Genomic DNA, 24,487 nt, shown 5'->3' on the forward strand with positions numbered 1-24,487 from the left:
CTGCCCTAGTTCCGCGCAGACTCACTGGAGCTCTTGGGCAGCCCATCGCCCACGCTGACCGTGAGAGTCCGACCGCCAACCTTGAGCACGGCCGAGTCGCCGAAGCCGCGGGAGAAGGTGACGCTGCGGGTGCCGCCACCGCCCCAGCCCTCCTTCTTCACCCGAAACTGTAGTCTATGGGGAGAGAAGAAAGCTTGGGGGCGCTGGCTGAGGTCCCCCGCCCCACCCAACTGTCGCTGGTTGGGGCGGGGGCGGGGCCGGGGCCGAAGCGCAGTTCGGCCGGGTCGGTGGGGCGGGAGAGGGTGCGCCGCGCCGAGACCACCCCGAGATGGTGCTGGGGTTGGCGGGTCCGTACGTGTCGCTGAAGGTGAGGGGCAGGGGCCTCCGCGTCGCCTCCTCGAAGCGCTTGCACAGAAGGCTGACAAACTCGGTCTTGAAGACGCTCTCCAGGAAGCTGTCGGCGGCATCCTCTTGGAGGATGAAGAAGTCGTCCTGTCGCGTGCTGGGGAGGGGCGGGTGAGACCGTCAGGTGGGACACAGGTGAGGGCGACAGGTGAGAGAGACAGATGACGGTGGCTGAAGGTGGATTTAGGGAAGGGTCAGCTAAGGGCCAAGTCAGCGGTGACCAGGTAGGAGAAAAAGGGGGATGTGGCAAGGAGTGGAAGAGGTGGTTACAGAAGAGGGCCAGGTGAGGTCTAGTAAGAGGGTAAGGTGCAGGACGGAAGCTTTTGGCATCTAAGGATCATGAGCATAGGGGGCAGGTGAACATGACAGGTGGGGCCAACAGAGGGCTACAGGCATGGCACCAGGTAAGATTGTCAGGGTAACAGACGGAGTACTAGAATGAGGGCAGCCAGGGGACAGGTGAGAGTGACTGTGCGGCAGGTAGGGACCTGGCTTCACCTGAGGGAGACTCCCCGCAGAGCCTGGATGTCCACTTTCTTCTTCAAGACTTCACACACCTGGCCCTTCTCAGGTCCCTTCTTCACTTTCTCTCGCCCAATCACATACACACACTTGGGCGTCAGGATCAAGTCCCGCTTGATGGGCTATGGGGATGCAGGATTAGAGGCTGATACCTGTAGCCTGGCCAGCCTGGCCACAGAGGATCCACCCCAGGCAGAGGGGTGGTGCTGGCAGGTCAGGTGAGGAAGGTGGGAGCCCTCCAGGTGAAGGTGTATGAGTCGTCTGTTTTGTAGACAGGGTCTCACTCTGTCGCTCAGGCTGGAGTGCAGTGGTGCCATCATAGCTCACTGCAACCTCCCCCTCCTGGGCTTGAGTGATCCACCTGCCTCAGCCTCCTGAGTAGCTGGGACCACAGGTGCACACCACCATGCCCAGCTAATTTTGGTATTTTTTGTAGATTCAGGGTTTTGCCCTGTTGCTCAGGCTAGTCTTGAGCTCCTGATCTCAAGCAAACTGTCCTCCTTGGCCTCCCAAAGGGTTGGGATTACAGGTGTGCGCCACCACGCCTGGCCATGAGTTGTTATATAAGAAACAGAAGGAGGGCTGGGTGCCGTGGCTCATGCCTGTAATCCCAGCATTTTGGGAGGCCGAGGCGGGCAGATCATGAGGTCAGGAGTTTGAAACCAGGCTGACCAACATGGTGAAACCCCGTCTCTACTAAAAATACAAAAATTAGTTGGGCGAGGTGGTGGGCACCTGTAGTCCCAGCTACTCAGGAGGCTGAGGCAGGAGAATCGCTTGAACCCAGGAGGCTGAGGTTGCAGTGAGCCGAGATCCTGCCGCTGCACTCCAGCCTGGGTGACAGAGCAAGACCCTGTCTCAAAAACAAACAAACAAAAAATAACAGATCGGGCGCGGTGGCACACGCCTGTAATCCCAGTACTTTGGGAGGCTGAGGTGGGCGGATCACGAGGTCAGAAGATTGAGACCATCCTGGCTAACACCATGAAACCCCATCTCTACTAAAAATACAAAAAATTAGCCAGGCGTGGTGGCACATGCCTGTAGTCCCAGCTACTCGGGAGGCTGAGGCAGGAGAATTGCTTGAGCCTGGGAGGCAGAGGTTGCAGTGAGCCGAGGTTGTGCCACTGCACTCCAGCCTGGGCGACATAACAAGATTCTGACTCAACACACACACACAAAAGAGCAAAACTCTGTCTCAAAAAAACAAAAAACAAAAACAAAAAAAGAAACGAAGTCAGATGGGAATGTGTTGGTTGGTTGGTTGGCTAGAAAAGGGTGTTTGGGTCAGTGAACAGGTGCTGGGTAGGTAAGGCACCTGCTGGACATGGGTTCCCGGGCCAGATGAGAGCACTTAGACCAGGTGAAAGTACTTGGGTCATGTGACTGTAGCCAGCTCAGGTAAAGGTATTATGGTTCAGGTGAGGGTGTACAAGTCAGGTAAATAGGAGTATCTGGATCATGAGAGGAAGTGAGCGGGTGTGTATCTGAACTCTGTGAGTTTGTACAGGAAGGCAGGTGAGGGTGTACCTGGTAGAAGGGTGAATGTGCAAGCCGGTTGAGCTGGCCTGCGGTCAGAGTTCTCTGGGTCTAGTGGGGATACCTGTCTCAGTGAAAACATTTTAGGTGATGGTATACAGGTCACCTGAGAGGGCATACCTGCCACACAGACCTGTCCAAAGCAGGTGGGTGGATCAGGTGAAGGTACCCAATAATGTATGTCTGGTACGTGAAGTTGTACAGATCATGTGAGGAGGCACCTGCCACATAAACTTGTCCAAGGTAGGTGAGGGTATCCAGGCCATATCCAGGTAAAGTTGGTATATAGGTGATCTCAGTGTGTACCTGCCACACATAGGCCTCTCTAAGGTGAGGGTAGGGTGAGTTACTGGGCTAGGTGACTCTCGGACATGAGATATGGGTCAAGTGAGTGTGTACCTGGCCCGCCCAGGTACAGGTGACGGTAAACAGGCCAAGTCTGGGTGTACCTGTGGACAGGAGAGTCCAGGCTAGGTGATTAGAGTACACCTAGGTTCAGGGCTGTCTGGGGCAGAAGAGGATGTGTCTGTTGGTGGAGGTGCCCAGCTGTCTATGCCAAGCATGAATTCACGGGTCAGGTGGTGTATCCCTGTAGACAGCATGTACCTATGGACTAGGCTGCCTGGGCCAGGTGAGAGTGTACCTGTGGACAGGTGTGTCTGGGCCAGGTGAGGTATATCTAATTTCCAGGTTGAAGGTAGAGTGTACCTAATGGATGGGTGTGTCTAGGATAGGAAAGGGTGGCCCCGTGGTTGGGGCTTCTAGACAAGGTGAATGAATGTGTGATTGTTGAGAGATGCATCTGGCCAGGTGAGGGTGTATCTGACAGGTGTGTCTGGGCTACAAGTGCATGTTTGATGGACAGCTGTGTCTGCTATACTTGAGTGTATACCTGTGGGCAGGTGTGTCTGTGCCAGGTAATGATGTACCTGTGATGGAACAGATTGATCTAGGCTGGGGGATAGATACCTGTGGGCAGGTGTGCCTGGGCTAGGTGAGGATATACCTGTGATGGAACAGATGGATCTAGGCTGGGGGATAGATACCTATGGACAGGTGTGTCTGTGCCAGGTGAGGGTGTACCTGTGATAGAACAGATGGCTCTAGGCTGGGGGATTTATGCCTGTGGGCAGGTGCATGTGGGCCAGGTGAGGGTGTACCTGTGATGGAACAGATGGATCTAGGCTGGGGGATAGATACCTATGGACAGGTGTGTCTGTGCCAGGTGAGGGTGTACCTGTGATGGAACAGATGGCTCTAGGCTGGGGGATCTATGCCTGTGGGTAGGTGCATGTGGGCCAGGTGAGGGTGTACCTGTGATGGAACAGATGGATCTAGGCTGGGGGATCTATGCCTGTGGGCAGGTGCATGTGGGCCAGGTGAGGGTGTACCTGTGATGGAACAGATGGATCTAGGCTGGGGGATATCTGGCTGTGGGCAGGTGCATCTGGGCCAGGTGAGGTTGCCAGGCTGTAGCCAGGGTCTTGCTGTGCCCACCCACTAGTGCCTCACCTTGAAGCGGCGGTCGTACTTGGTGACCGAATCGGCGAAGTCCACCCGCTCCCTCTTGCCCAGGAACTGACGCAGCTCGGGCCGCTCCTCCAGCCCCAGGTAGTCCCCGACGAAGTTCCGATTGATGCTGTTGCGCCTCCGCTCCTTCTTGTTCAGCAGGATGTTGGAAGCTGCGGAGACAGAGGGTGGAGGGCAGAGCTCCTGATACAGCTCCTCCAGGTCCTTGTGCCCCCACCCCGCGCCGTTTACCCGAAGCCTCTCACCTTCCTCCCGCATCTCCTCGTACTTCCGGACAGCCACGTGGCGCCGCCAGGCCTTCTGGATGGTTCGGGCAAAGCCATCGAACTTTCGCTCTCGCACCTCCTCCAGGAGGAAAAGCTGGGCGGGGGTTGTGGGGGGCAAGGGTGAGTCCTGGTGTCTCCCCAGGGGCTGCAGTTCCGGGTTTTCCCTGGGCTCACCCTACTCACACGCTTTTGCTCACCCACCCCCACGCATGTGCTAATTTTTTTTAAGAGGTGGGGTCTTTCTAGTGACACTCGTTCATAAAGAAAAGAAGAAAAAGGTGCCGGGCGCAGTGGCTCACGCCTGTAATCCTAGCACTTCGGGAGGCCGAGGCGGGTGGATCACCTGAGATCAGGAGTTTGAGACGAGCCTAACCGACATAGTGAAACCCCATCTCTACTGAAAATACAAAAAGAAATTAGCTGGGCATGGTGGTAGATGCCTGTGATCCCAGCTACTTGGGAGCCTGAGGCAGGAGAATCACTTGAACCCGGGAGGCGGAGGTTGCAGCGAGCTGAGATCGCGCCATTGCACTCCAGCCTGGACAACAAGAGTGAAACTCCATTTCAAAAAAACAAAAAACAAAAACAAAAACAGCTGGTGGCTCATGCCTATAATCCCAGCACTTTGGGAGGCTGAGGCGGGAAGATATCCTGAGGTCGGGAGTTTGAGTCCACCTGATCAACATGGAGAAACCCTGTCTTTACTAAAAACATAAAATTAGCTGGGCATGGTGGCACATGCCTGTAATACCAGCTACTCAGGAGGCTGAGGCAGGAGAATCACTTGAACCTGGGAGTTGGAGGTTGCGGTGAGCCGAGATTGTGCCATTGCACTCCAGCCTGGGCAACAAGAGCAAAACTTCATCTCAAAAAAAGAAAAAGACAGGGTCTCGCTCCGTCGCCCAGACTGGAGTGTGGTGGTGCAGTCATAGCTCACTGCAGCTTCAACCTCTTGGGTTCAAGTGATCCTCCCACCTCTGCCTCCTGAGTAGCTGGGACTACAGCTGTGAGCCACCATGCCCAGCTAATTTTGTGGTGATGTGGTCTTGCCATGTTGCCCAGGCTGGAAAAATCTTTATCTTCCTCCAAATGACTGGACCTCCCTGTGGGTCTCTCCCCATGTGGGGTACACACTTCTGCATTACATGATAACAGTGAGTCACTAGCTTCAGGTCACAGCTGTGCCACTTACTACCTGTGTGCTTTTGCAAGAAACGGTATGACATCATGGTTTCTTACACTGTTACTCTACACTATCCACGAGGTACACTGCCGTGTCAGAGATGGTAGAAATGGGAACCAGTGTGCATCTTGGAAAACCAATAAAATACAGTAAATATGAAAATGTGGCCGGGTGCAGTGGCTCAAGCCTGTAATCCCAGCATTTTGGGAGGCCGAGTTGGGCGGATCACCTGAGGTCAAGAGTTTGAGACCAGCCTGGCCAACATGGTGAAACCCCGTCTCTACTAATAATAATACAAAAGTTAGCCAGGTGTGGTGGCGCATGCCTGTCATCCCAGCTGCTCGGGAGGCTGAGGCAGGAGAATCGCTTGAACTCGGGAGGTGGTGGTTGCAGTGAGCGGAGATCGCACCACTGCACTCCAGCCTGGGCGACAGAGTGAGACTCAGTCCCCCGACCCCTGAAAAAAGGAAAGAATGAAGCTCCATCTCAAAAAAAAAAAAAAAAAGAAAGAAAGAAAGAAAAAGAAAATCTGATGTGTAGGACTGTGATGTGACTAGCAACCATGTGGTTGGGCAGTGTACAACCTGCACAGCCATCCGTGGCAGGCCCAGAAAGGAAGCTTTTGCAGAAAGCAGAGAAAAGGGTTTTCAGTTGTAAAAGTCTAGACCCAGAGGGGACTTAGAGAATGAATTACATTACAGCAAGTCAAAGTACAAAGTCTAAGAGGAATGTCTACTCATTTGTAATAATAGCAGGTGAACAAGGTGAGGAACCTACTGGATATTAAAATACTGTAAATCTATAGTAATAAAAACAATAGCATGCCTGTCAGAGAATAGAATGATTAACTGGAATAGGGCAGATGCTTGAGAAACATCCTAATTCAAAGAGAAACTGTGATCAAAGGGACAATATTGTCAATTAGTGAAGATGGGAAATAATGCAAATATAGGCTGGGTGCGGTGGCTCATGCCTCTAATCCCAGCACTTTGGGAGGCTAAGGTGGGAGCATTGTTGAGCCCAGGAGTTCAAGAGCAGCCTGGGCAACATAGAAAGACCCCGTCTCTACAAAAAATAAACAAAAATTAGCCGAGGGTGATGGCACGCATGTGTAGTCCCAGCTATTCCGGAGGGTGAGGTGGGAGGATTCTTTGAGCCCAGGAGGTTGAGGCTGCAGTGAGCTGTGATTGTGGACTGCACTCCAGCCTGGGAGATAGAGTGAGATCCTGTCTCAGAACAACAACAAAAATATATATAATATATATTTATATATATATAATATATATAATATATGATATACGATATATAATATATATAATATATGATATATGATATATAATATATATAATATATGATATATGATATATAATATATAATATATGATATACGATATATGATATATATAATATATGATATACGATATATGATATATATAATATATGATATACGATATATGATATATGATATACGATATATGATATACGATATACGATATATGATATATATAATATATGATATACGATATATGATATATGATATACGATATATGATATATGATATATAATATATGATATATGATATATGATATATGATATATATTATATATAATATATCACATATGATATATTATATATATTATATATAATACATATAATATACCACATATATAATATATGATATATAATACATATAATATATAATATATATAATATATAATATATAATACATATAATATATAATATATATAATACATATAATATATAATATATATAATATATAATATATATAATACATATAATATATAATATATAATATACATATAATATATAATACATATAATATATAATATATAATATATGTTATATAATATATATATAACATATATACATACACACACATGCACGTGTGCACACACACACACAATTGGGCTTTATTTAGAAAAATTAGCACTTCACCCAGAGTGCTTTCACAAGTCCATAGGTAGCACATTGCTGCTAAGAGCCTTGCTGCCTGCTCTGCTGACCAAAATAGTTTTAATTTTTTCAGAGACAGGGTCTTGCTCTGTTTCCCAGGCTGGAGTGCAGTGGTGCGATCTCGGCTCCCAGGCTCAAGGGATCCTCCCACCTCAGCCGCTCAAGGCTAATTATGGTATTATATATATACATTTTTTTGGTAGAGAGGTAGAGTTGGGGTTTTGCCATGTTGTCCAGACTGGTCTGGAACTCCTGGGCTCAAGGAATCTACCAGCCTTGACCTCCCAAAGTGCTGGGATTACAGGCGCGAGCCAGCGTGCCCAGCCTCAGATTCTTCTTCTTTTTTTTTTTTTTTTGAGACGGAGTCTTGCTCTGTCGCCCAGGCTGGAGTGCAGTGGTGCGATTTCGGCTCACTACAAGCTCCGTCTACTGGATTCACGCCATTCTCCTGCCTCAGCCTCCCGAGTAGCTGGGACTACAGGCGCCCGCCAGCATGCCTGGCTAACTTTTTTGTATTTTTTTAGTAGAGACATGGTTGCGCTGTGTTAGCCAGGGTGGTCTCAATCTCCTGACCTCATGATCCGCCTGCCTTGGCCTCCCAAAGTGCTGGGAATTACAGGCGTGAGCCAGCACGCTCAGCCTCAGATTCTTCTTTAAAACCTTTAGAGAGTATGGCCATGCCAACACCTTGATTTTGGACTTCTGACCTGCGGAACTGTGAGAGAATAAATTGCTGTTGTGTTAAGCCATGGAGTTTGTGGAACTTTGTTTCAGCCGTCCCAGCAGACTATTATAATATACCTGGGATGCTGGGCCACAAAGGCCAACAGGCAGATACAATGTTTGAGGATGGCCCAAACCATGTTCATAAGAAAATCAAAATAGGGGCCGGGCGCGGTGGCTCATGCATATAATCCCAGCACTTTGGGAGGCTGAGGTGGGCGGATCACTTGAGGTCAGGAGACCAGCCTGGCCAACAGGGTGAAAACCCATCTCTACTAAAAACACAAAAATTAGCCTGGTGTGGTGGCGGGTGCCTGTAATTCCAGCTACTTGGGAGGCTGAGGCAGGAGAATTGCTTGAACCAGGAAGGTGGAGGTTGCAGTGGGTCACGATTGCACCATTCCACTTTAGCCTGGGTGACAGAGTGAGACTCTGTCTAAAAAAAAAAAAAATTCATCCCAACATGAATGCATTTTTGGTTGAGAAAGGCTCCAACTCCATTAAGCTAATTTAATTTCTTGATTACTTTTTAAATATGGCACAGTTAAACCGTTGGCTATTTTTCTTTTCTTTTCTTTTCTTTTTTTCAGAGTCTCACTTTGTTCCCCAGGCTGGAGTGCAGTGGCGCAATCTCAGCTCACTGCAACCTCTGCCTCCCAGGTTCAAGCAATTCTCCTGCCTCAGCCTCCCAGGTAGCTGGGATTACAGGCACGTGTCACCATGCCCGGCTTATTTTGTATTTTTAGTAGAGATGGGGTTTCCCCATGTTGGCCAGGCTGGTCTCGAACTTCCAACCTCAAGTGATCCACCACCCTGGCCTCCCAAAGTGCTGGGATTACAGTTGTGAGCCACCGTGCCTGGCCTTTTCTTCTATTTTCATTTTACTAATTTTTTTTTTTTTTTGAGATGGAGTTTCGCTCTGTTGCCCAGGCTAGAGTGCAGTGGTGTGATCTCAGCTCACTGCAACCTCTGCCTCCTGGGTTCCAGTGATTCTCCTGCCTCAGCCTCCTGAGTAGCTGGGATTACAGGTGCGCACCACCACACTCGGCTAATTTTTTGTATTTGTAGTAGAGACGGGGTTTCACCATGTTGGTCGGGCTGGTCTTGAACTCCTGACCTCGTGATCCACTCGCCTCGGCTTCCCAAAGTGTTGAGATTATAGGCGTGAGCCACTGCACCCAGCTTATTTTACTAAAATTAAATTACTGTTGCCCAGGCTAGAGTGCAGTGGCACGATCTTGGCTCACTTCAACCTCTGCCTCCTGGGTTAAAGTGATTCTCCTGCCTCAGTCTCCTGAGTAGCTGGTATTACAGGTGTGCACCACCACGCCCAGCTAATTTTTGTACTTTTAATAGAGAAGAGGTTTCACCATGTTGGCCAGGCTGGTCTTGAACTCCTGACCTCAAGTGATCCATCCACCTCAGCCTCCCAAATTGCTGAGATTACAGGTGTGAGCCACTGCGCCTGGCCAGCAAGATTATTTTCATCAGGATTATTTTCTTTCTTTTATAAATATTCAGTCTGTCTTTGTTGTTGATGTTCTTATAAGATTTTACCACTAAGCATCTGCCGTCGTGAATTTCATTATTTCTACCCCGTCCGTCTTCTCCAAATCAAAATCTATAGACTGAAATTTTTGTCTAAATTAAATTTTACTTTATGTAATCTTTGCTGGTGATAGTTATTTTTCTTTTTTCTTTTTGTCTTTTGTAGAGACAGGGTCTCACTATGTTTCCCAGGCTGGTCTCGAACTCCTGGCTTCAAACCATCCTCCTGCCTCAGCCTCCCAAAGCACTGATATTACAGGCATGCGCTACCACACCTGACTTGGTGCTAGTTTTATTTTGCCTTTTTTCTGTTGTATGTCAAAATTTTTGGTCTGTTTCTTCCAGAGTGTCTCTCTCAGTCTCTCTCAATCTCTCAATCACAGTCTTTCTTTTTTTTTTTTTTTTTGAGATGGAGTCTCGCTCTGTCGCCCAGGCCGGAGTGCAGTGGTGCGATCTCGGCTCACTGCAACCTCTGCCTCCTGGGTTCAAGCCATTCTTCTGCCTCAGCCTCCCGAGTAGCTGGGACCACAGGTGCCCGCCACCATGCCCGGCTAATTTTTTTTTGTATTTTTAGTAGAGATGCGGTTTCACTGTGTTAGCCAGGATGGTCTCGATCTCCTGGCCTTGTGATCCGCCCTCCTCAGCCTCCCAAAGTGCTGGGATTACAGGCATAAGCCACCGCGCCCGGCAATCGCAGTCTTTCTTAATCTCTCGCTCAGTCTCTCTCAGTCTCTTACTTTCAGTCTATTAATCTCTCAGTTGCTTTCTCAATTTCTCTCTCAACCTCTCTCTCAATTTCTCTGTCAATCCCTCTCTCTCAATCTGTTTCTCAATTTCTCAATCTATCAGTCTTTCTCTCAATCTCTGTCTCCCTCTGTCTCTCTCTCTCTCTGTCTCTCTCAGTCCCTCTCTATACCTTTCTCTCTCTTCCCCTCTCCCTCCTTCTCTGCCTGTCCCTCAAACACACTCACCGACTCTGGGTTCTTGACAAAGACCTTGGTGCTCCCCATCTGGTATTGGTCGGGCTCCATGTTGACCGCCCGAAGCAGGTGCTGGACGCCCTGGCGTTCGTCCCCACGCCACCGCGGCCACGTCTCGGGGGTCAGAATGGCATACCTGGGGGCGGAGGGCTGGGGTGTGGGAGTGCTCATAGCAGACAGGCCTGGCTGGGCGTTCTGATGAGGGGGATGGCGAGGGCGGGGGTGGAGGGCTCCTCACCTCTGCAGGAACTTGGCGAACTGGCGGCGGTAGGCGAAGCCGGCTCTGCGCACCCTGATGTTCTCCTTCAGGCCCAGGTATTCCACCTGGTGCTTGACTCTGGTGGGGAGGGTAGGCTGAGTCCCCTCGGGGTGGGGAGTCACCAGTCCTGGGGGTGGGTGGGAGGTGCTGGAGGTGGGGGACCTGGGGGGATCTGGATTCATGCTGAGGGAAGTTTGGGGGATGAGTTCTGTGGTCTGGGGGGACTTCGGGGGTCAGCCTGGGGACTGGGGGGAGGGATCTTGTCCTGATGGTCCCTTCTGGGGTCAGTTCTGCAGGTGGGGGATTGTGGGAGGGGCTGTGCTAGTCCCTGGGTCATTCTACAGGAGGTCAGGGAGGTGTCTCGGTCAGTTCTAGGGTAACTGCAGGGCCAGGGGGGAATGAATCTTGGATTGGTTGGGGGGGGTTCACCTGTTCTCCTCCCAGTCTCGGGGCCTCTTGGTCTCGTTGGGTTTGATGCAGCGGATGTAGTGGGGTGTGCACCTCATCAGTGTGGCCACCAGGTCGTTGGCTTGTTTCTGAGGCAGAAGCGAAGGCAGGGGTGGGTGGGGGGCACAGAGATGGGACCCTCTGGCCCCTCTTTTTTCCACCCTGGATACAGTCCCAAGAGACAGAGACTGGGGGTGGGTGAGGGCTGGTAACAGATAAGCCACAGGGGCCTGATGTCCCTGGTCTGTGTGCACCTCCACTAGTGCACACCACACTAGTGGGACTGATGTGGGGTGTCTGCCTGACCCTCGAACCCAAGACAAGGAACTCTCACGTCTACCGCACTCACCACTTAGCTTGGCACATAGTAAGTGCTCAGTAAATGTTTGTTGACTGAGTAACAGAGCCCTTATGAGAGCATTTCTTTTTGTCCTTTGGGGAGATAGGTACCTTGGGTGTTTGTTTTTTTGTTTTGTTGTGTTTTATTTTGTTTTGAGATGGAATTTTGCTCTGTCACCCAGGCTGGAGCGCAATGGTGCCATCTTGGCTCACTGCAACCTCCACCACCTGGATCCAAGAGATCCTTCTGCCTCAGCCTCCCAAGTAGCTGGGAATACAGGCATGTGCCACCACACCCGGATAATTTTTAGTAGAGACAGGGTTTTGCCATGTTGGTCAGGCTGGTCATGAACTCCTGACCTCAGGTGATCCATCCGCCTCTGGCTCCCAAGGTGTTGGGATTACAGGCATGAGCCACCATGCCTGGCTGGGTGATTTTTTTTTGAGACAGGGTCTCCCTCTGTCATTCAGGCTGGGGTATAGTGGTGCCGTGATAGTTCACTGTAGCCTCAGCCTCCTGTACTCAAGCGATCCACTGCCTCAGCCCCCGGAGTAGCTAGGATTACAGGTCTGAGCCACTGTGCCTGGCTGAGACACGTACTTTGGAGGTAGGGAAACTGTGTGTATGCCTGAGAGGTTTGCCTTGGGTTTTGCATTTTGTTTTATTTTTATTTTTATTTGGAGACAAAATCTCGCTCTGTTGCCAGGCTGGAGTGCAGTGGCATGATCTCGGCTCACTGCAACCTCCGTCTCCCAGGTTCAAGTGATTCTCCCACCTCAGCCTTCCGAGTAGCTGCCACCACACTCAGCTCCTTTTTATATATATATATATATATATATATTTTTAGTAGAGACGGGGTTTCACCATGTTGGCCGGGCTGGTCCTCAACTCCTGACCTCAGGTGATCCACCTGCCTCAGCCTCCCAAAGTCCTGGGATTACAGGCTTGAGCCACTGTGCCTGGCTTGCATTTTTATTTTATTTTATTTTATTATTTATTTATTAATTTATTTGAGACAGGGTCTTGCTCTGTCATCCAGGCTGGAGTGCAGTGGCTCTCGGCTCACTGCAACCTCCACCTCCCAAGTTCAAGCAATTCTCCTGCCTCAGCCTCCTGAGTAGCTGGGATTACAGGCACATGCTGGCTAAATTTTGTATTTTTAGTAGAGATGGGCGTTCACCATGTTGGCCAGGCTGGTCTTGAAATCCTGACTTCAAGTGATCTGCCCGATTCAGCCTCTGAAAGTGCTGGGATTACAGGTGTGAGCCATTGCTCCCGGTCTGATTTTTTCTTTTTTTTTTTTTTAAGAGACAAGGTCTCACTCTGTTCCCAGGCTAAAGTGCCAGGGTATAATCATGGTTCACTGCAGCCTCGACCTCCTGGGCTCAAGTGATCCTCCTGCCTCAGCCTCCCAAGTAGCGGGGACCACAGGTGTGCACTACTATGCTTGGCTAATTTTTAATTTATTTTTTATAGAGACGGGGTCTTGTTTTGTTGCCCAGACTAGAGTTGTCACATTCATAGCGACAGAATGGTGAGTGCCAGGGACTTGGAAAGCAGATAGGCAGTGTTTCCTGGGGACACAGTTTCAGTTTGGGAAGATGAGAAAGTTCTGGAGATGGGTAGTGGTGATGGTTGCACAACCATGTGAATACACTTAATACCACTGAACTGTGACATTAAAACTAGTTAAAATATTATTAGATAGGCTGGGCACAGTGGCTCATGCCTGTAATCCCAGCACTTTGGGAGGCTGAGGCAGGCGGATCACCTGAGGTCAGGAGACCAGCCTGGCCCACATGGTGAAACCCCGTCTCTACTGAAAATGCAAAATTAGGCCGGGCGCGGTGGCTCACACCTGTAATCCCAGCACTTTGGGAGGCTGAGGCAGGCAGATCACCTGAGGTCGGGAGTTCGAGAACAGCCTGGCCAACATGGTGAAACCCTGTCTCTACTAAAAATACAAAATTTGCCGGGCATGGTGGTGCATGCCTGTAATCCCAGCTACTTGGGAGGCTGAGGCAGGAGAATCACTTGAACCCAAGAGGCAGAGGTTGTGGTGAGCCGAGATCACGCCATTGCACTCCAGCCTAGGCAACAAGAGTGAAACTCCGTCTCAAAAAAAAAAAAACAAACCAACAAAAAAACAAAATTAGCTGGGTGTGGTGGCGCATGCTTGTAATCGCAGCTACTTGGGAGGCTGAGGCAGAAGAATAACTTGAACCCAGGAGGCGGAGGTTGCAGAGGGCCCAGATTGTGCCACTGCACTCCATCCTGGGTGACAGAGCAAGACTCTGTCTCAACAACAAAAAAAAATTATTGGATATTATTAAGATGATAAATTTTATGTCATGTATATTTTACCACAAATTTAAAAAATGGTAAATGACTAAAGACCAAACAAAAATGTATTAGAATAATGGTCTACTTCTGCACTGAAGGAGTTGATGGAGACCTCCAAGAAGCTGGTTCAAGCTCCCTAAACCCAGAGCTGGAGGAAGACCCTGCTGAACAGATGACGTCACAGACAGAGGCAGAAGCCCCAGGATTGGTGGACAGACAGACATTGGAATGCGAGAAATGGAGTCCGGACCCCAGGTAGGGTGGAACTCAGCCCTCTGCAGGCCCAGCTCCCCGTTGTACACCCCAGGCCCACCTTGATCTTGGAGCCGGCGGTGGTGGGGCGCCCCTTCTTGTCTCCATCCAGCTTCTCGGGGAAGAGCATCCGGAGGAAGGCCCTGGGTAGGAAAGGGGAGAGGAGGAGTTGGAGGTATGGCTAGACCTTCGGGTACTCCCCTCCAGGGGTGGGGCAGCCTCAATGCCGCAACGCAAAATATGGTTCTCTCAATGTGGAGGGGAGCTGTGATGGGTGAGATGCAGAGGGTTGGTTTTTTGGTTTGTTTTTTGAGGCAGGGCCTCGCTTTGTCCTCCAGGTTGGGGCGTATTGGTGCGGTGATACGTACTGCAGCCTGGAACTCCTGGGCTCAAGCCAACGTGTGAATGTATTGAATGCCACTGAATTGTACATTTTATTTCATTTTATCTTATCTTATTTATTTATTTATTTATTTATTTCCTTTATTTTTTCTTTGTCACAAGAAGGGAACAACACGGATAAATTGTACATTTTAAAATGGTTAATAAGGCCGGGTGCAGTGGTGCATGCCTGTAATCTCAGCACTTTGGGAGGCTGAGGCAGGTGGATCACCTGAAGTCAGGAGTTTGAGACAAGCCTGACCAACATGGTGAAACCCTGTCTCTACTAAAAATACAAAAATTAGCTGGGCATGATGGTGGGTGTCTATAATCCCAGCTACTCGGGAGGCTGAGGCAGGAGAATTGCTTGAACCCAGGAGGTGGAGGTTGCAGTGAGGCGAGATCGTGCCACTGCACTCCAGCCTGGGCGGCAGGGTGAGAGACACTGTCTCAAAAAAAAAAAAAAAAAAAATCGGATTGTGGTGATGGTTGCGCAATTCTGTGAATTTGCTAAACGTCGTTGATTGAGACACTGCTTAAAGTGGGTGGATTTAATGGTAAGTGCTGCTGAAACCCTAATGTGCACATGGATCCTTGGGAGGCATGGGTGCATCCTGGCTTAAAGATCAGATTAGATTCCGATAGTTCTAAACCTGATTGTTCAGATTCTGATAGTTCAGAATCAGATGCAGATTCTGATTCTGGAGGTCTGGGGTGGAGTTTGAGGTTCTGCCTTTTTTTTCCCCTCAGAGATAAGGTCTGTTGTCGAGGCTGGAGTGCAGTGGTGCAATCACGGCTCACTGTAGCCTCCACCTCCTAGGCTCAAGTGATCCTTCTATCTCAGCCTCCCGAGTAGCTGGAACTATAGGCATGTGCCACCACACCCAGCTAATTAATTAATTATTATTATTTTTGCTGGCAGAGTAGACAAGTATTAAAAAAAAAGAATTTTTTTTTAAGAGACAGGGGTCTTGCTATGTTGTCCAGGCTGGTCTTAAACTTGGGACCTCCAATGATCCTTCTGGCTAGGGAGATTCTGCATTGGAAACAAGGTCCAAGGATGCTCAGGTTGCTGGTCTAGGAACCACATGTCAAACACTTTAAGGATTTAAGGATCCCCGTCTTATTACTTTACATCTAATACTACGTTCTTTGTGTGTGTGTGTGTGTTTTTTTTTTGTTTTTTTTTTTTTTTGGAGACAGAGTCTCCCTCTGTCTCCCAGGCTGGAGTGCAGTGGCACAATCTTGGCTCATTGCAACCTCTGCCTCCTGGGTTCAAGCGATTCTTATGCCTCCACCCCCTGAGTAGCTGGAATCACAGGTGCGCGCCACCACGCCTAGGTAATTTTTATAATTTTAGTAGAGACAAAGTTTTGCCATGTTGCCCAGGCTGGTCTCAAACTCTTGGCCTCAAGAGATTTGTCCACTTCGGCCTCCCAAAGTGCTGGGATTATAGGCGTGAGCCACTGCGCCCGGCCTCTGGAGTTACTTTTTACATCAGAACTAGTCCATAGAAACACCATCCTGGCCGCACAGCCACTCGCCTCGAGTTTGTGGCGAGATGGCAGTTCTGGGGAAGATGGGGTGGTGCCCGGTCCTCCCTCCATCCCCTTGGGGGGTTGTAGCCGGAGGTCCCCATGCCTGGGACCACTCACTGCTCACTGGTCTGCATCAGCTCTATGAGGTCGGAGAAGAGAACGTCTCGGTTCCTCTCGCAGAAGCCGCTGACGTCGTAGGAGACCTGGAGGGGACAGTGCTGAGGACAGTGAGGGACTGAGAAACCTGGCTGGGAGGGTGGGTGTGGGGTGCTTACAGCCCAGGTGGTCAAGGCTTTCCTGGGGCCTGCTGTGGGGTGAGAGGATCAGGGAGTGTCTACAGCACTGGCTGGGGGGTATCTACAGTTCAGAATAGGGGATGGGGGGCAGGCTTCCTGGAGAGCTGATGTTCAAGTTGAGGTTAGAGGATCGTGGCTGTATCCCAGGTCAGAGGTAAGGGGAGGTGGGGGTTACAACCTAGATGAGCCAGGAGAGAGCTGCAGCTTGCATCAGAGGCCGGGGGGCGGTGAAGGTTATAGCTCAGATTGGTGGGTGGGGGGCTGCAGACTGGCGGGGGGGTCCCTGGGAGTCAGAGGTTAGATTGGATATCTGTGACCTGGTCAATCAGGGGCCAGTGCAGGGGGCCTGTGTCAGGAGGGTAACAGCCCTGTCTCAGGGATCTCTGGGGGCATTTCAGCCAGGGCTGGGGGCTGGAGCTGCTACCAAAGGTTAGGGCCCTCTGTAGTTCTGAGCAGGGCTTTTGCAACCCTGGCTGAGGGAACATGGGAGCTCCAGCCGTTTTTGTTTTTGTTTGCTTGCTTTTTTTTTTTCTTTTTTTTTTTTTTTTGAGAAAGAGTCTTGCTCTATCACCCAGGCTGGAGTGCAATGACACGATCTCAGCTCACTGCAACCTCTGCCTTCCGGGATCAAGTGATTCTCCTGTCTCAGCCTCCTGATGAGCTGGGATTACAGGCGTGTGCCACCACACCTGGCTGATTTTTTTTTATTTTTAATAGAGACGGGGTTTCACTGTGTTAGCCAGGATGGTCTCGATCTCCTGACCTTGTGATCCGCCCGCCTCAGCCTCCCAAAGTGCTGGGATTATAAGCATGAGCCACTGCACCCGGCCCTGTTTGCTTTTGTTTTGTGAGATGGAGTCTTGCTCTGTTGCCCAGGCTGGATTGCTGTGGCACAATCTTGGCTTACTGCAACCTCCACCTCCTGGGTTCAAGTGATTCTCCTGCCTCAGCCTCCTGAGTAGCTGGGATTACAGGTGCCCACCACCACGCCCAGCTGATTTTTGTATTTTTAGTAGACACTGGGTTTCACCATGTTGGCCAGGCTGGTCTTGAACTCCTGACCTCAGGTGATCCACCTGCCTCGGCCTCCCAAAGTGCTGGGATTACAGGCGTGAGCCACCACTCCCAGCCTCTCCAGCCCATTTTAGGGGCACTCTTAGGAACTTCTGCTCTCATGTTGTGAGATCCTTGGATCACTGCCTGAGAGTCTGTAGTCCTGTCTTTTGGGGAGTGGGGCTGCGGGCATGGTTAGAGTCCAGTGGATTTCTGTAGCCCTCGGTAGGGGTCTGTAGGAGGCTTCAGCACATTTTGAAGGCTGGTGGCTCACAGGAGGGGCCTGGGGGCTTTGGGGATTTCCTCTCCAAATTGGGATCAGAAGGTGGGGGGCTGTGTCCTAGTCGGGGTTATGACTCACATTGGGGCTTATCTGTGAGCATAGGCAGTCTGGTACCCAAGCTGGTGTTAATCGGGGGGAATTCTGTTCCCTCTGTTAGGGGAGTTGATGTGTAAGGGAAGCTGTGGCCTGGATCAGAGGTCAGGGTTTCTGCAGCCCTGGCCCAGGGAACACGGTGGTGGTGGTGGTGGTGGTGGTGATGGTGGTGGTGTCCAGACAAGTTTGGGGCTTAGAGAGTTCCTGGGGGGTCAGCCGGAAGGGTCTGTAGTTCTGGTTAGTAGGGGGTGGATTGAGGCAGGGGGACAGTGGAATTCTACAGCCCTGGATAAGGGTCCTAGCAGGCTCTTTCCAGCCTGGGTGCTGGAGGGTGGGGGCTACAGCCTGGAGCCCTGGGGGTCTGCGAGGAGGCACAGGGTAGGGTAGGGGCAGGGGGCGCACCTTGCCAGCATAGTGGTGGATGACGAAGCCGGCGCTCCAGCTGTTGAAATGCTCGTGGGTCCCCACGGCCGCCTGCAGCTTCTGCAGCAGTGTCTGGTCTGCTCCCCCGCCCGTGGCGTGCATGGTGGCGCACACGTCGTCCAAGACGCTCATGATGCCTGGGGGGCTCTGCGGGGCGAGCGGGAGCCAGCAGCGGCTCAGTTTGGTCTGCCTTGCCTCCCCACAGCTCGTCAGTGCGGAGATTAGGGGAGGGAGGGGGTGGAGGAGTGGAGGGAGCTAGAGCTTTGGGGGTGGGGAGGGCACCAGGGGCTTCCAAATACAAGCACAAAAGGCGTTGCAGGGGTCAGGGATGGAAGGGATAGGGGGGCAAGGGTGTGTGGGGCTACTGTGGAAGCTCGCAGAAGTGGGTGGGGACCCCTCAAGAGATTCAGGCCCCAGACTAGAATCCCTTGGTAGGGGGACCTGCCTTATGTATTTATTTATTTATTTAGAGACGGAGTCTTGCTCTGTTGCCCAGGCTGGAGAGCAGTGGTGTGATCTCAGCTCACTGCAGCCTCCATCTCCCAGGTTCGAGTGATTCTCCTGCTTCAGCCTCCTGAGTAGCTGGGATTACAGGCATGCCACCACCACGCCCGGCTAATTTTTGTATTTTTTAGTAGAGATGGGGTTTCACCATTTGGCCAGGCTGGTTTTGAACTCTTGGCCTCAGGTGATCCACCTGCCTTGGCCTCCCAAAGTGCTGGGATTACAGGCATGAGCCACCATGTCCCGCCTAAATACGTCTTAAATTTAATTTTTTTTGAGACAGGGTCTTGTTCTGTTCCTCAGGCTGGAGTGTGGTGGTGCAATCATAGCTCACTGCACCCTTGACTTCCTGGGCTCAAGTGATCCTCCCGCCTCGGCCTCCCGGGTAGCTGGGATTACAGGCGCCTGCCACCACGCCTGGCTAATTTTTTGTATTTTTAGTAGAGACAGGTTTTCATCATATTGTTCAGGCTGGTCTCGAACTCCTGACCTCAGGTGATCCGCCCACCTTGGCCTCCCAAAGTGCTGGGATTACAGGTGTGAGCCACCGGCATGGAATCTGCAAATTTGACTCTAACTGTGAGCTGGGGTTCCCGGGGGAATGTTTATTGAATGATTAAATGAAAGGTGGACAAGTAGGCGGAACGAATGGCTGAGGGGCGGAAGGGACATTTTGGTTGTGCTCTGTCGCTGGAAGTCCTGAGTGTAGGGTAGAGAAGGGCCTGAGGATGCCATAACATCCTTGGCCGTCCCCCTCATCTTCCAGACTCAGCTCAGGGGCCCAGTGAGACGCCCCCGCCAAAGTTGACCCAGCCCTCACCAGCTTGTTTTCGATGAGGTCACAGACGACCTTGTTGTTGAAGTACTGGATTGGAGTCCAGCGGATGCCTTCCTGCACATACTCCTCCTGGGGTGGAAAAGGGGGTGGATGTGGGGGCCAGTGAAAAAGGTGTGGCCACCCTTCCCCCCATGTCCTCTCCGCTTCTCCATCTCATCACTTAGGACTGTCTCTGGTAACAAAGCCCGTCACTCCTATGTGGGCAAGGCTGGAAGTGCCAGGGAATTACATCTGGTTTCAGCAGTCCTTGACCAGTAATCAACAAGAGTAGGTGGATAAATACCCCAGCTCCCTTGCTTCTCTGCTCTATGAAGCCTCCTCGAGTCCCAGTGCAGTTGCATTCCGGTTGTCCACAGCATAACGTGCTCATTAACACACTATTTTGACTCTTTTTTTTTTTTTTTGAGATGGAGTTTCACTCTTGTTGCCTAGGCTGGAGTGCAATGGCACGATCTTGGCTCATCGCAACCTCCGCCTCCCGAGTTCAAGCGATTCTCCTGCCTCAGCCTCCCGAGAAGCTGGGATTACAGGTATGTGCCACTACGCCCGACTAATTTTGTGTTTTTAGTAGAGATGGGGTTTCTCCATGTTGGTCAGGCTGGTCTTGAACTCCCAACCTCAGGACATCTGCCCACCTTGGCCTCCCAAAGTGCTGGGATTACAGGCATGAGCCACCGCACACAGCTTGCTTTTTTTTTTGAGACCGGGTTTTGCTCTGTTACCCAGGCTGGAGCTCAGCGATGCGATCCTAGCTCACTGCAACCTTGACCTCCAGGGTTCAAGTGATCCTCTCATCTCAGCCTTCTGAGTAGCTGGGACCATAGGAGCACACCACCATGCCTGGCTAATTTTTATGTTTTTTGTAGAGATGGGATCTCACTATGTTGTCCAGGCTGGCTTTGAACCCCCAGGCTCAAGCGATCCTCTTAACTTAGCCTCCTAGATAGCTGGGACTATAGGTGTGAGTGATTGTGTCTGGCTCGGTCTGTCTCTCTCTTTTTTCTTTTCTTTTTTTTTTTCTTTTTTGAGACAGGGTCTCATTCTGCTGTTGCCCAGGCTGGTGTGCAATGGCACAATCTCGACTCACTGCAAGCTCTGCCTCCTGGGTTCAAGCAATTCTCCTGCCTCAGACTCCTGAGTAGCTGGGATTACAGGTGCCCAGCACCACACCTGGCTAAGTTTTATATCTTTAGTAGAGATGGGGTTTCACCATGTTGGCCAGGCTGGTCTCAAACTCCTGACCTCAGGTGATCCCTCCACCTCAGCCTCCCAAAGTGCTGGGATTACAGGCGTGAGCCACTGCGCCCAGCCTCTCTCTCTCTTTTTTAAAAAAATCCCTGTCTCAGGACTGGGCATGTTAACTCATGCCTGTAGTCCCAGCACTTTGGCAGGCCAAGGCAGGAGGATTGCTTGAGGCCAGGAGTTCAAGACCAATCTGGGCAACAAAGTGAAACACCAACTCTACAAAAAAGGTTTAAAATATTAGCCAGGCATGATGGTGTGTGCCTGCGGTCCCAGCTACTTGAGAGGCCGAAGTGGGAGGATTGCTTGAGCCCAGGAGGTGTAGACTGCAGTGACCTGTGATCACACCACTGCACTCCAGCCTGGACAACAGAGCGAGTTCCTGTCTCAAAAAAAAAAAAAAAAAAAAAAAAAAAAGTGGAGAATGGTGGCTCCCACCTGTAATCCCAGCACTTTGGGAGGCTGAGGTGGGTGGATCACGAGGTCAGTCTGGCCAATATGATGAAACCCTGTCTCTACTAAAAATACAAAAATTAGCTGGGCATGGTGGTGGGTGCCTGTAGTCCCAGCTGCTCGGAAGGCTGAGGCAGGAGAATCACTTGAACTCTGGAGGCGGAGGTTGCAGTGAGCCGAGATCATGCCACTGCACTCCAGCCTGGGTGACAGAACGAGACTTTGTCTCAAAAAAAAAAAAAAAAACCCTGACTTACTTCCTCAGTCTCCTCTTGGAGCTTCCTGGGATTGCCTCCCAGAAAAACCATTTGTCTCTGAATCCTTGCCTCAGGCTCTGCTTCTGGGGGAGGGGCAAAATGAAGACAGCAGGGACTATTGCCTTATAGTTCATGGCTGTGTCTCCAAGCACCCTAAACAGTGCCTGGCACACAACAGGTGCTCAATAAATAATTGCTGAATGAATGAACTAAGAGGCACGGTCCTCCCCAAAGCTTTAGAGGCAGAAGGAAGTATCACTATGGAGCCTGGGTAGGTTGGCACAGAGAGGTGGGAACGCGGTGGGGAGGGCTGGGGTGTCCCCTAGTTGCTAAGGGATCCTCATGGTCCTTCCACCCCACCCCCACCCCAGGATCCCCCATCCCTGACTGCTTGGCTGCCCACCTGCTCGGCCTTCAGGGTAAGTTCGATAAAGATTTGCTGCAGCTTCTCATTGACGAAGTTGATGCAAAACTGCTCGAAGCCATTTTTCTGCAGAAGGAGGAAAAGGGTCCTTCCCTCAATGTCCTGGTGCTGGAAGTTCTTGTGGCCACCCTGGGCTGCCCCAGGGAGGACAGGATGTGGGCTGGAGGCAGGGGGCCGTACCTGGAAGATCTCGAAGCCGTAAATGTCCAGCACACCGATGCTGTACTCTTCCTGGGGTTTCTGCATAGCACGGTTGATGGCCTGCGGTGTGGGTGGGGACAGGAAGTCAGTGGGCATCGGTCAGATCTGAAGCCCCTGCCCACCACTCCTTAGACACACGCCTAGCCAACTTCATGGGTGATGTCCCCTCATGCCAGTTTCCCTCCAGCCCTCTTTAGCTCTGCCCTTCCTGGCTCTGTGTACAGTCTCGCCACCCCATAATCAGTCACTCACAGGAGAAACCCAAGTGTCAGTGTATCAGGGTCCCTGACTCCAGAGCTGACTCTGCCCCTGAACCTCTCTGCACCTCTATTTTCTTTTTTTTTCTTTCTTTTTTTTTTTGAGACGGAGTCTCACTCTGTCGCCCAGGCTGGAGGGCAGTGGCATGATCTCGGCTCACTGCAAGCTCCGCCTCCCGGGTTCACACCATTCTCCTGCCTCAGCCTCCCAAGTAGCTGGGACTACAAGGGCCCGCCACCACGCCCAGCTAATTTTTTGTATTTTTAGTAGAGACGGGGTTTCACTGTGGTCTCGATCTCCTGACCTCGTGATCCGCCCGCCTCGGCCTCCCAAAGTGCTGGGATTACAGGAGTGAGCCACTGCACCCGGCCTTGCACCTCTATTTTCTTATCTTTAAAAGGGGTTGATAATAGCAACTACCTTATGGGGCTTTTTCTTTTCTATTTTTTTTGAGATGGAGTCTCATTCTGTTGCCCAGGGTGGAATGCCAGTGGCGCAATCTCGGCTCGCTGAAACCTCCGCCTCCAGGATTCAAGAGATTCTTCTGCCTCAGCCTCCCAAGTAGCTGGGATTACAGGCATGCGCCACCATGCCCGGCTAATTCTTGTATTTTTAGTAGAGACGGGGTTTTGCCATGCTGGCCAGAGCTGATCTCGAACTCCTGACCTCGGGTGATCTGCCCGCTTTGACCTCCCAAAGTGCTGGGATTACAGGCATGAGCCACTGCACCTGACCATACATTTTATACTTTATTTATTTTTATTTTTTATTTTGAGACAGGGTCTCAGTCTGTTGTCCAGGCTGGAGTGTAGTGGCTTGATCATGGCTCACTACAGCCTCAACCTCCTGGGGTCAGGGATTCTTCCACCTCAGCCTCCTGAGTAGCTGGGATTACAGGCACCAGCCACCATGCCCGGCTAATTTTTGTATTTTTGTAGAGACAGGGTTTTGCCATGTTGCCCAGGCTGACTCCATACATTAAAAAAGTTTTTATTTTATATTTATTTATTTCGAGACAGAGTCTCTGTTGCCCAGGCTGGAGTACAATAGCACGATCTCAGCTCACTGCAACCTCCACTTCCCAGGTTCAAGTGATTCTCCTGCCTCAGCCTCCCAAGTAGCTGGGATTAAAGGCATGTGCCACCACTTCCGGGTAATTTTTAGTAGAGAGGGGGTTTCACCATGTTGGCCAGGCTGGTCTCGAACTCCAGACCTCAAGTGATCCGTCCACCTCAGCCTCCCAAAGTGCTGGGATTACAGGCACGAGCCACTGCATCTGGCCAAAAGTTTTTTTTTAGAGACAGGGTCTTGCTCTGTCACCCAGGCTGGAGTACAATAGCACAATCATAGCTCACTGCAGCCCCAACCTCCTGGGTTCAAATGATCCCCCAACCTCAGCCCTCTGAGTAGCTAGAACTACACGTGCACATCACTACACCCAACTAATTTGAAATTTCTGTAGAGATGGGGGTCTTGCTATGTTGCCCAGGCTGGTCTTGAACTTCTGGCCTCAAAGAATGCTCCCAACTCAGCATTGGGATTGCAGCCGTGAGCCACTGCACTCAGCTTCCATAAATGTTTGTGACCCCAGAGCGTCCACTCTGCCTTCCAGCCCCAGCCCCACTCGCCTCCACGAGGAAGTCGAAGAGGCGGGCATAGAGCCCCTTGGCCAGGGCATCACGGGTGTAGGCTGCCTGCTCCACGTTGAGGGTCACATTGATGGACTCGCTGCGCCCACCCCAGCGGCTGTCCATCTTGCGGCTGGTCAGCTTCTCCTGCAGTCGCCCGCTGTCAATGCCCAGCAGGTAGGCGGGAAAGGCCAGGACTACCAGGGCAAAGGTCAGGGCAAAAATGGGACAGTTGGTTGGGCTCTTGTGCCTCCTGCACGGGCCTCCTATTATCCCCATCTTGCCCAGTGACACCCACGTTTTTT

At 51.0% G+C, this 24,487-nt stretch overlaps 1 protein-coding gene and 1 long non-coding RNA gene across 3 annotated transcripts in view; one reads left to right on the forward strand and one right to left on the reverse strand.

Annotated features, from left to right (window-relative positions):
- Positions 1-24,487, reverse strand: part of MYO1F (myosin IF) — a 56,996-nt gene that overhangs the window by 5,661 nt on the left and 26,848 nt on the right. The window contains exons 10-24 of the mRNA XM_055371536.2: positions 24,183-24,379; positions 22,276-22,356; positions 22,075-22,161; positions 19,702-19,788; positions 18,357-18,524; positions 16,347-16,432; positions 14,372-14,453; positions 11,358-11,464; positions 10,908-11,006; positions 10,661-10,805; positions 4,242-4,356; positions 3,979-4,148; positions 904-1,049; positions 356-502; positions 26-174 (exon numbers count right to left, since the gene is read on the reverse strand). Of these exons, the coding sequence (XP_055227511.1) occupies positions 26-174; positions 356-502; positions 904-1,049; positions 3,979-4,148; positions 4,242-4,356; positions 10,661-10,805; positions 10,908-11,006; positions 11,358-11,464; positions 14,372-14,453; positions 16,347-16,432; positions 18,357-18,524; positions 19,702-19,788; positions 22,075-22,161; positions 22,276-22,356; positions 24,183-24,379 (1,866 nt within the window). The remainder of the gene's footprint in view (positions 1-25; positions 175-355; positions 503-903; positions 1,050-3,978; positions 4,149-4,241; positions 4,357-10,660; positions 10,806-10,907; positions 11,007-11,357; positions 11,465-14,371; positions 14,454-16,346; positions 16,433-18,356; positions 18,525-19,701; positions 19,789-22,074; positions 22,162-22,275; positions 22,357-24,182; positions 24,380-24,487) is intronic.
- Positions 45-24,226, forward strand: LOC129528874 (uncharacterized). 2 transcript variants are annotated; one of them, XR_010131889.1, is made up of 4 exons: positions 45-117; positions 14,157-14,313; positions 20,152-20,249; positions 23,009-24,226. It is a non-coding gene; the product is annotated as an uncharacterized lncRNA (long non-coding RNA). The 2 variants fall into 2 exon arrangements; XR_008674140.2 differs by lacking the exon at positions 23,009-24,226 and adding an exon at positions 22,043-22,090.

Source organism: Gorilla gorilla, chromosome 20, assembly GCF_029281585.2.
Source record: "Gorilla gorilla gorilla isolate KB3781 chromosome 20, NHGRI_mGorGor1-v2.1_pri, whole genome shotgun sequence".
NCBI lineage: Eukaryota > Metazoa > Chordata > Mammalia > Primates > Hominidae > Gorilla > Gorilla gorilla.